Source organism: Heptranchias perlo, chromosome 1, assembly GCF_035084215.1.
Source record: "Heptranchias perlo isolate sHepPer1 chromosome 1, sHepPer1.hap1, whole genome shotgun sequence".
NCBI lineage: Eukaryota > Metazoa > Chordata > Chondrichthyes > Hexanchiformes > Hexanchidae > Heptranchias > Heptranchias perlo.
The window spans coordinates 92940597-92952727 of record NC_090325.1 but is presented as its reverse complement, the minus strand read 5'-3'; the positions used below and the strand labels follow the sequence as shown (position 1 = coordinate 92952727).

Genomic DNA, 12131 nt, shown 5'->3' with positions numbered 1-12131 from the left:
ATGTCTCCAGCCTAACTTGACATAAATGTCACACAGATTTAATCAGTCATCTCCAAAGCTGCAGAAAGTTTGAAGGGAAGAACCAAACCACATTCAAACAAAAATATGCGCAACCTGTCCAGTTAAGTGTATGACTGGCGGTTTCATTTGATTTGAGCTGACAGCTATTTAAATTCAACCCCAGCAGCTGTTTGAAGGGTACTTAAACAGGTTGAACTGTTTAAATCATTGTGTTGGTTGGAACCTTCTGCAAGATGAGTCAGGATAATTAGTTCCTGCAGTTAGCAAGACTACAAGAATACTGCATATACAAAGGTTAACTACAAAATAGCAGCTTAGGATATAGATGGTGATGATTTATTTTGGTTTGAGAAGCTGGTTAGTACACTTTTATATATTTTTTATTTATTTAATATATATATATATATATATTAAATAAATAAAAGTAAAAATACATAATCCTGTTGTATATTTGCCTGTTCCCCCGTTTCTTCAATAACTTTACTCCAGTCAAGGCCAGGTCTGATGTTGTGATGCTCAGCTGATTTTCAAAGATGGAAGAAAATTCCCGTGAAAGCACAGTATTGCTAAAGCAATTTACAAAAAGATTAACTAGGTATTTGGGCCAGTGAAGCTAGAGACCACAGGGAGCTAAGACTCACCTATAAGTGTAATCTAAAATACAGAAGCCAAAGTATCTAGGATAAGATTAGCAGAAATGCCCAAAATATGTAACAGTTCACCTCCCAGTGTTCCAACAATCCATGAAGAGTTAATTTAGAGCTTCAGCGGGCTGTGCACTTTAGAAAACGAATGTAATATTGGGAGACTGTGCAATAACATATCAGATACAAGAAGGTCCTATGGCAAAATGTACAAGTGTAGAATTGGGGCACCAGCACAGATCAACGACAAATAATTCTGGACTGATGTAGTAGCTTTGAATTGCTCTAGCATAGACACAATGGGTTGAATAGCCGCCTTCTGTGTTGTAAACTTCTATGGTTCCACAAATACCAGAAAAGTACCAGCTTTGATATCCAGCCTATGCAGATTTAGCACATCTCAGCTAGTGCAGTTGCCATAGCAGGTCTCAGCACCACTAGGTTAAAGAGAAAATCTGCTAGAGTTCCCACTCCTGATAACTGTCCAGCAACCGCTGCTGGAAGTATTTGCACGTGGATGTTGGATGGGGGGGCAGAATCGATCTTGGTTGTGCAGTCAAATAACCTGCTGACACTCACCATCTGGATTTACACATGAAGAATGGCAACAGACACAAACCATATTCCAAGGAAGCAGTCAATGGAGCCAGCAGGGGAGAGAGAAGAGAGTGAATTTGCAGAGAGGGGATAAAAACTCCACAGTCCCTGGAATAGCCACTCAACCTATTTCTAGTCAGAAAAATTTATATTTATAGCTACCCTGTTTTAAATCGATTTTCTAGCCAATGCCATCTTTGACCTGTTATTTTGTTGCCGTAGCTATCAATCGCTGAAGTGGAGCAGTATCAAAAGCTTTTGGAATATCCAAGTACACGATATGAACTTAATTTTCGCTCCATGCTATTTCAGTAATATCTTCAAAAAGCCCAAGTAAATTTGTTAAATACATCCTCTCTTTCCTGAGTCCATACTCATTGTCCTTTAACAAGTCATGCTTTTCCTGGAGTTCATGATGTGGAGATGCAGGTGATGGACTGGGGTTGACAATTGTAAACAATTTTACAACACCAAGTTATAGTCCAGCAATTTTATTTTAAATTCACAAGCTTTCGGAGGCTACCTCCTTCCTCAGGTGAACGATGTGGAAATGAAGTCCTCGAAATGAAGTCGCATTTATAATTCACAGAACAATGCTGGTGATAACAGACAGTTTTTTCAACTGCCCGTTGCCAAGGCAATCAGTGTGCAGACAGACAGGTGTTACCTGCCAGGTCTCAGAATATACAAATCACCAAAAAAAACAACAAACAAAAAAAAACAGAGATAGAGAGGTAGAAACATAGAAAAGACAGCAACTGACCCGTTATATTAAAAACAGATAACATTTGTTCGCTGGTGGGGTAACGTGTAGCGTGACATGAACCCAAGATCCCGGTTGAGGCCGTCCTCATGGGTGCGGAACTTGGCTATCAATTTCTGCTCGACGATTTTGCGTTGTCGTGTGTCTCGAAGGCCGCCTTGGAGTACGCTTACCCGAAGGTCGGTGGCTGAATGTCCTTGACTGCTGAAGTGTTCCCCGACTGGGAGGGAACCCTCCTGTTTGGCGATTGTTGCGCGGTGTCCGTTCATCCGTTGTCGCAGTGTCTGCATGGTCTCGCCAATGTACCATGCTCCAGGGCATCCTTTCCTGCAACGTATGAGGTAGACAACGTTGGCCGAGTCACAGGAGTATGAACCATGCACCTGGTGGGTGGTGTCCTCTCGTGTGATGGTGGTATCTGTGTCGATGATCTGGCATGTCTTGCAGAGGTTACCGCGGCAGGGTTGTGTGGTGTCGTGGACGCTGTTCTCTTGAAAGCTGGGTAATTTGCTGCGAACGATGGTCTGTTTGAGGTTGGGTGGCTGTTTAAAGGCGAGTAGTGGAGGTGTGGGGATGGCCATAGCGAGGTGTTCGTCGTCATTGATGACATGTTGAAGGCTGCGGAGAACATGGCGTAGTTTCTCCGCTCCGGGGAAGTACTGGACGACAAAGGGTACTCTGTTGGTTGCGTCCCGTGTTAGTCTCCTGAGGAGGTCTATGCGATTTTTTGCTGTGGCCCGTCGGAACTGTCGATCGATGAGTCGAGCGTCATATCCCGTTCTTACTAGGGCGTCTTTCAGCGTCTGTAGGTGTCCATCGCGTTCCTCCTCGTCTGAGCAGACCCTGTGTATTCGCAGGGCCTGTCCATAGGGGATGGCCTCTTTGACGTGGTTAGGGTGGAAGCTGGAAAAGTGGAGCATCGTGAGGTTGTCCGTGGGCTTGCGGTAGAGTGAGGTGCTGAGGTGCCCGTCTTTGATGGAGATTCGTATGTCCAAGAAAGAAACTGATTCTGAGGAGTAGTCCATGGTGAGCTTGATGGTGGGATGGAACTTGTTGATGTTATCGTGTAGTCTCTTCAGTGATTCCTCGCCGTGGGTCCATAGAAAGAAAATGTCGTCGATGTATCTGGTGTATAGTGTTGGTTGGAGGTCTTGTGCAGTGAAGAAGTCCTGCTCGAACTTGTGCATGAAAATGTTGGCGTATTGGGGTGCGAATTTGGTCCCCATGGCTGTTCCGTGTGTTTGGGTAAAGAACTGGTTATCGAAGGTGAAGACATTGTGATCCAGGATGAAGCGGATGAGTTGTAGGATGGCGTCCGGAGATTGGCTGTTGTTGGTGTTGAGTATTGATGCTGTCGCAGTGATGCCGTCATCGTGGGGGATACTGGTGTAGAGTGCCGAGACGTCCATCGTGGTGAGAAGTGTTCCTGGTTCAACTGGTCCGTGGGTACTGAGTTTTTGTAGGAAGTCTGTAGTGTCGCGACAGAAGCTGGGGGTTCCCTGTACGATGGGTTTCAGGATGCCCTCGATGTATCCAGAGAGTTTCTCACACAGGGTTCCGTTGCCTGATACGATAGGACGTCCAGGTGTGTTGGCTTTGTGTATCTTTGGGAGGCAGTAGAAGTCTCCCACGCGGGGATTACGTGGGATGAGAGTGCGTAGGATGCTTTGAAGGTCTGGATCGAAGGTCTTGATCAGTTTGTTGAGCTGGTGGGTGTGTTCTTTGGTCGGGTCTGCGGGTAACCGTCTGTAGTGTTCCTGGTTGTCCAGTTGTCGGTATGCTTCTTTGCAATAGTCCGTTCTGTTCTGTATGACTATGGCTCCTCCTTTGTCCGCTGGTTTGATGACGATGTTGCGGTTGGTCTTGAGAGCGTTGATGGCGTTGCGTTGTGCTCGGGTGACATTCTGGACTGTCTTCTGAGTGCGGCTGATGAATCTGGCATTGACGCATTTCCTGACAGCTTGAGCATACATGTCCAGCTGAGGGCAGTGACCCTCTGGAGGAGTCCAGTTTGACTCTTTCCTCTTCGGTTGCTGTACCGCGGATCCCTCTGTCTGCTGTTCCGGATCGTCGATTGTCTCATTGGGTTCGCTGCTGAAATTTTGTGGTTTGTGGTAGAATTCCCGGAGCCTCATTCTCCTGATGAATTCCTCTGTGTCCGCCGCGAGACTCGTGGGGTCCATTTTGGTAGTGGGGCAGAAATTGAGCCCTCGGCTGAGAACTTCGATTTCGTCTGGTTGAAGGGTGTGGTCGGACAAATTGACGATAGACTTCCCTGTGGTTGCAACCGTGGTACCAGGGGAAGCTTGGTCGATGCTGGTGGTGATGCCGAGTTTCTCAAGCTTCCTGCTCTTGGTTTTCATGTAGGCAGCGCAGTTCCGTTGCCTCGTCTGTTTGGCGGTATAACGTAGCTGGTCTGCTGTGTCCTGAGTACAGGTTGAGAGTATGGACTCTATCTTGGTTTCGAGGTTGTGGCGTCTGCTGTAGAGATGGTGTACGAGATGGTTGCGGAGTGTGCGAGATACCCCACCAGCGAACAAATGTTATCTGTTTTTAATATAACGGGTCAGTTGCTGTCTTTTCTATGTTTCTACCTCTCTATCTCTTTTTTTTTGTTTGTTGTTTTTTTTGGTGATTTGTATATTCTGAGACCTGGCAGGTAACAACTGTCTGTCTGCACACTGATTGCCTTGGCAACAGGCAGTTGAAAAAACTGTCTGTTATCACCAGCATTGTTCTGTGAATTATAAATGCGACTTCATTTCGAGGACTTCATTTCCACATCGTTCACCTGAGGAAGGAGGTAGCCTCCGAAAGCTTGTGAATTTAAAATAAAATTGCTGGACTATAACTTGGTGTTGTAAAATTGTTTACAATTTTCCTGGAGTTCATTAGATATCTGAAAATTGATTAAAATACTTGCTGCACAGATATTCAAGTCACTACTCTACAGTTTCCAGGTATGTCTCCAGTCATTTTAAACATTGGAATTATGTTAGCCACTTTGCAAAGCTCAGCGACGTCATCCAAGTTTAGCAAACTTACAAAATGTCAGCTTCACTAATTTCAACCCTCATTTGCTTCAAGACACTTGGGTGCAAGTTGTCCAGAACTGGAATTTTGTTTCTTTTAAGAGTATCTAACCTCGGTATAGCCAGAATATCCTTTGCTATTTGTCTAGTTTAGGTCCTCCTCTGCGGTTCCTGGAAATCGGATATTTCACTTCAGCAAATTTCTCTTATTCCTAGGTAAAGACAATACAATTTACTCGTAATAATTCAAAGTCGTTTTAGCCCCAAAAATATTCAAATTATCCAGAAATTCGAATTAAACAACTGCATTAACATGGCACTGTGGCCCTCTTAAATGCAATTTGAATTATCCAGTAATTTGAATTAAGCAACTTCAAATTAACAGGAGTAGACTGTAATCTTTTAATAACTTTCGATCGGTCCTCAGACTTCAGCCTCTTATCCTTTTTATCTGGATCTATATTTTAACTTTTGTTTACTGCGGCTGTATATTTGAAAAACGCTTAGTTATGACTTCAGTTACGACAGGCAATCTTAAATTCAATATTTATCTTCTCATTATTTTTCTCATCGGCTTTTGCACGCCTTCAGAATTTACCCAATACTTCTGCCCATTGAATTCCTTGCACATTTTGAAAACCCTTGTTATTCCCATTACCATTCTTTAGATCAAAACAAAACTGCTTCGACATCAGAATCCAAAGGTAATCATTAATTATGAATAGAGATTTGTCTTAGCAGTCGCCAATCCTTCAACATAACTGAAACTTACCTTGAGCTTAAACTCGAGCTGTGGCATAACAGAGAGCAGCAGATGAGGATCAATAGCGAAAAGCTCCATAATGAGATCAAAAACGTGTTCAGACAAATCACTGACCGAAGACTTCCCCAGAACTAGGACCTGATTAAAGAACTGGTGAAACAAATACCAGTAAATAATAAAGATTTGAAACCAGTTAGACAGAGCACATTAGAAACAAAATACCAACATTTATAAATATCACCATCAAGTAAAACCCAATAATAATCGTTTAAATACACAGGAAATTTATCAGAATTCTACTGAATAGCTCAAAATCTGTATATTTCCAAGAGTAACTGTCCAGAGAAAGATAGCAAAATTGCATTCTCTGGAATGGATGCTGCCTCCCTCCTTATGTTTTTGCTCATATAAAATGTAAATCTAGCTTTTTTGAACTAGCAATAGAATTACATTTCCAACCTTTGTACTATTTGCTCCAGTACTTTAAATTTATTGATAATTATCCCAGTTTAAAACTCCAAATTCTTAGTATTTTTATACTCTGCCTATACTGGGCTTTGGGAACATTAAAACCAAAATAATTTCAGTATAACTGAAATTCTCTTGTGAACTTGGGCAGATGGACAAAAGGAAACCAGCAATGTGCTGATTAGCTGGCATCTGATTGAAGTTCAGCTCAAAACCTGTTTTAGTTTAGAACAGTTTGCTTATTCCAGATTGTGGATGTCAAATTTTAGTTTCATGCAGATCAGTACAACAAGGGGCACTGAAGAAATCCACTTCTGATCCATAACCTACATTGTCACATAGTTGACAAAAAGAGCACATCATCTGGGGAATTCTATTCCATAACGCACACACTGCTATTTCCTTGACAAAGCATATTGGAGCTCCAGCATACTGCCCTAAAGTTCTTGTCACAAGAATGACATCTAACTGCCGACAGAAAGTGCTAGGTTTCAAATCTATTCAAGCACAAAAACTGTGCTATTTTAAAGGTGCGTTTTACTCCAAGTATTCGGACATTTTAGGAATTGTTCATAATATAGCATAATTCAGCTAGTTGTCAGTTATGATGACAATGGCGTCTTGACCAGGCTGTAATCTGGAGCAGGGATGGTGTGTCTGCTCTCAAAAGTCAAATGCATTTAGAAAGAAATTGATTAGCACCAACAGAAAATTTTGATTGGGCTAATATTTTATTAACAAAGTTTCAGATAAGAGTATGGTTGCTAATAAATACTGTTTAAAATTTTAATTATTTTAGTGAGCTACAAGTATTTCTAAATGTACAAACACAAGGGTGGTTTCCAGTTTGACAACTAATGAAAGATACCAGAGGATAATGGCAAAGTTTCAAGAAAGGTTAATATAATGGTGATAAGCTGATATTCGGTTACAAGATCTCTTTAGCATGCACTGTTCAACAATACAGTGGTTTTTAGAATACTCTTTCTATAACCCAGTATTTGATTAAGAAATGCACAATCTCAAACCATTTAAGGTGACAAATGTCTTTTTTAAAAAGTTTTTTTTTGAAAATAAATTCATAAACTAAAATGAAGGACCAAGGCCCTTAGTCCAGGACACTTCCAAGGTTGAAAAGAGTAAAAGATAAATCAAGTTGTAGTGACTTAGTAACACCAGGCCTGTGTTTAAAAAGCCGTACGAATGTAGGAGGACTCTGGGAGGTATGCAGTTCCAGTTTTGAGATCCTGAGAAAGAAAGAGCAGGGAAGAATCTGCAATCTTAATTACAAAACAATAAAGATGCAAGGAGGAGGAACAGCATAGGATTTGTAATTTAGGAAGGACAAACGAGAAAGTCATGGAAGCACTGATCATTGTTCTAAAGTAAAATAGAGATACAAACAAAAAAATTCAGCGGAGAGGTTGGACATTAGAGGTGAGACAGGACTGCCAATCATTTTCTTTTATCTTGCTCAGGTGAGAGAAGAGCTTTCCCAGCTATAGGACTCTACAAAGAATTGCAGATTCCAAAAGTGCTTGCCATGAAAGAGAAAACCCAGCTTTTTTGAAGGTAGAAGTAGGTAGTGTGGTGGTTATGGTACTGGACCAGCAACCTAGAGGCCACAAGTGCAAATCCAACCATGACTAGTTTTGAAACTGAATTCAATGACTGAATAATTTGAGGGCTAGTAGCAAGTAAAATGACCAGATCATCATAAAAATCCAACTGGTTCATTAATATCATCCATGGAAGGGAACCCTTACCTGGTCTTGCCTACTTGAGACAAGCCTCTCAGCTGTAAGAGATTACAGTGAAACATTATTGTAAGAATAATATTGGATAGGCTTACTGGCAATGGCCCAGGACAAGATTCAGGCAATCTCAGCCCAGTCAACCCTACAAAGTCCTCCTCATTAACATCTGGGGACTGGTGCCCAAATTGAAAAATCCGTCCAACAGACATTTAAAAAAAATTATTATTCATTCTTGGGATGTGGGCATCACTGGCAAGGCTGGCATTTATTGCCCATTCGTGGTTGCCCTGAAAAATTGGTGGTAGGCCTTATACACTGTGTGTAGCAATTTGATACAACTGAATGGCTTGCAGGGCCACTTCATTGGACAGTTAAGAGTCATGAACCATGATGGTGGGGGACAGGAGTCATATGTAGGGCAACAGGTTTCCTTCCCTAAAGGACATTAATTAACTGATTAGGTTTCTATGACCATACAAAAGCTTCATGGTCACTTATACTGATCCCAGCATTTTATTTCCAGATTTTTAAAAACTGCATGATGGGATTTGAACACGTCTGGATTATTCGTCTAGATCTCTGGATTACTAGTCCAGTAATATAACCATGCGTTACCGTACCCATACTAGTGAAGCAACAACCTAACAAGAATCCTATTCACCCAGTCATATCTGTCAACCAACATTCCACCAGCAGGATAGACCTACCTGATATGGAGGCTCAGTGGTATATAGTTGGATGGCATGGCCCGGGGAGCCCTCAGCATTGTGAACCCCAAGAAGTCTGATGGCTTTGGGTCAAACACAACCAAAGAAACCACTTGCTGATAAGCAGCTACCTGCCGAATCGATACTCCTCCATGTTAAACACTACTTGAAAGAAGTACTGTGGGAATCAAGGGCACAGAATGTATTCTGGGAGGGACATCAACATCCACCAAGAGTGGCTTTGTAGTAACACTGCTGATCGAGCTGGCTGAGTGCTGAAGAACATAGCTGTCAGAATGAACTTGTGTCAAAAGACATGGCAATCAACACAAGGAAGTAACGTGCTTGATCTCAGTCTCATCAAACTACCTATTGCAGACGTATGTGGGTAGGAGTGAACGCCGCACGGTCATTGTCAAGATAAAGTCTCATCTCCAGTGTGGTCACCCTCCATCGTGTGAAGTGGAATGACAATCATGCTGATTGCGACAGACTACGGGCAGCTCTCGCACCCCAAAATGAGACATCTTTCACGCGCTGTGGGTCAAATCAAGAGCAGAATTGCATACTAACACAATCTATAATCGCATGGCTGGGCGCATCCCTCATTCCTCTATTACCGTCAAGCTGGGAAACCAACCCTGGTCCTGGTAAAAGCATATGGCGGGAGCAATATCAGGTATACCTTAAAATGAGAAGCCCACCCGAGGAAAGTTACAATACAGGGCTAGCTGCATGTTAAACACCAAAGGCAGAGACAGACAGACGAGACAGAGCTAAGCTGCCCAACGGACCGGAGCAAAGCTCTGTAGCCCTACTATACCCAATTGAGAATGATGGTGGGCAGTCAGGCATCCAATAGGAGATGGGAGTTTCATTAACATTCCCATCCTCAACAATGGCGAAGCCCAGTTCAATGCAATAGACAAGAATGATGTGTTTGCAAGCATTTTCAGCTAAAAGTGTAGAGTGGATGGCGCTATTCAAAATCCTGAGGTCCCAGTGTCCAGCCACTCTGATTCATTCCATGTAACATTAAGTGGCTGAGAGCAGTGGACACGCCGAAGGCAAAGGGCCCTGACAACATCTCGGCTAAAGCCCTGAAGACATGCGCACCAGAACTAGCCACCGCCCCCCCACAAGGTGTTCCAATGCAGCAGTGACACAGGCATCTATCTGACAATGTGGAAAATTGCCTTGTATATCCTAGCCATAAAAAAACACAAATATAACCCAGCCAATTACTGCCCTCAGTCTCCTCCTAATCATCAGTGAAGTGTTGGATGTAATTATCAATAGTGCCATCAAACTGCAGCTACTCATCAACTACCTGTTCACTGCTCAGCTCAAAACCTCATCGCAGTCTTGATCCAGAAATAGATGCAAGAGCTGAATGTTGAGAGATTAGAGAACTGCCCTTGATGCCAAGGCAGTACTTGAGAGTATGGGACCAAAGAGCCTCAGCAAAACTGAGATCAAGGGGAACACTCTCCACTCGAAGATGGTCATGGCACTAGGACACTGTTATGCGAATTCCTCAGGGTAACATCCATCTTCAGCTGCTTTATTAATAACCTTCCTTCTATCATAAGGTCTGCAGTGAAATTTTTGGCTAACATTTCCACTGTGTTCAGTTCTATTCACAACTCCTGATAATGAAGTTTCTTGTGTCACCTACAGCAGGACCCAGACAATGTCCAGACTTAGGCAACATAGCAGGTTACATACATGTCACATAATTACCAAGTAATAACTATCACCAACAACAAATGGCCTAACCACTTCCCCCACTCATGTTGAGTCTGCCACCATTTTTAAAAATTCATTCTTCAGACACTCCTTGCATTGCTGGCAAGGTCAGCATTGATTGCCCATCCCTAGTTGCCCTTGAGATGGCGATGGTGAGCCAACTTCTTGAGCCGCTGCTGTCCATGTGGTGAAGGTACTCCCACAATGCTGTTAGGCATTAAGTTTCAGGATTTTGACCCGGCGACAATGAAGGAATGGTGATATATGTCCAAGTCAGGGTGGTGTGTGTGACTTGGAGGGGAACTTGGGACGCGATCGTGATCCCATGCACCTGCTGCCCTTGACCTTGCAGGTGCAGAAGGTTGTGGAGCTGGGAGGCGCTGCCGAAAAAGCCTTGTGAGTTGCTGCGCTGCATCCTGTCCATTGTATGTGGCTGCAGTCCCATACACTGATGTTGGAGGGGGTTGATGCTTAACATCGAGGGCCACCATTGACCACAAGGTGTCCTGGTCCAGCCATACCAACACAGTGGCTACAAGAGCAGGGTAGAGGCCGGGTACTCTGATAAGTGATTCACCTCTTGACCCTTCAAAGGCACTCCACAATTTACAGCTCACAAGTCAGGAGTGTGATGGAATACTCGCTTGGATGGACAATTTGGAGATGTCCAAAGCAATGACAAATGATTCACCAAGAGTTCAATAGCAACAGAATCACCAGCAGAATGACCTTGCTGAAAACCTTACTAATGATCAGAAATTGGATCATTATTTTTAAGATGATAATTTGAGAGTTTAGAACAGGTCCCATAGCTTCAGAAAGCATCACACAAGGACAACAAGAGTGCTAGCTGGTAAGGTAAGAGGGATCACTTTCCTTAGGGATAGGACGAACAGAAGCAAATTTCCAAGAACAAAAGGCAGACTGGGACTAAAAGATTGAACAGACAGCACAGATCAGAAATTGGCTTGGAAATGCATTGCTTGAGGACAATGGGAGAAAAGCCATCAGGATCAGCAGTCTTATTAAAGTCTAGAGAACTAGATTCCAAAGGAGAACCCTAGTAGAGATAAAACATGATGGCAGTCACAATGGTAGGACAGCATGGAGTCCATCCTTTCTGAAGGTCAACATTACAGCTGGAGGAAAAAAGTACGCCAAAAGGGCCAGCTTTCTGTACGGCAGAGTTAAAAATTATACCTTCAGGACAGAAGAGAAGCTGGAATGGAGGAATTGTATTACTTTTGAAACACAACTTTAGTAAAGGAGCAGAGGAGAAGTTGCTTATGAGATATGAACACAGCAGTTGACACTTCTCAATAAAATTATCTTAAGCAGTTCCAACAGTAGATCTAGAGGTTATGAGCAGATAAATTTGGTTCAGGATGTTTCAGATCAAAATGCCACCTGGAAGAAGCAGAATTATTATTTTTTTTAAAAACAAGAGCAGACATCACTGAACATTCCATAATCATGCTGTACCAGATCTGATAGGGAGGTGGAGTGATATAAAACCCTCCATATCAGTTAGAACATCAGTTACGTTACTAGCACAGACTGAAGGATCAGAAGAGTAAAAGCAGCAACTAACCAGGGAAAGCAAAAAAAGTCTTAAAAACCGTCCCAGTTG

General features: G+C 42.8%; 1 protein-coding gene across 7 annotated transcripts in view; it reads right to left on the bottom strand.

Moving 5' to 3' along the window:
• Positions 1-12131, bottom strand: part of pds5a (PDS5 cohesin associated factor A) — a 215291-nt gene that overhangs the window by 115429 nt on the left and 87731 nt on the right. For all 7 annotated transcript variants that reach the window (XM_067988550.1, XM_067988542.1, XM_067988526.1 and 4 more), the window contains exon 8: positions 5830-5970. In XM_067988550.1, coding sequence (XP_067844651.1) covers positions 5830-5970 — 141 coding nt within the window. The remainder of the gene's footprint in view (positions 1-5829; positions 5971-12131) is intronic.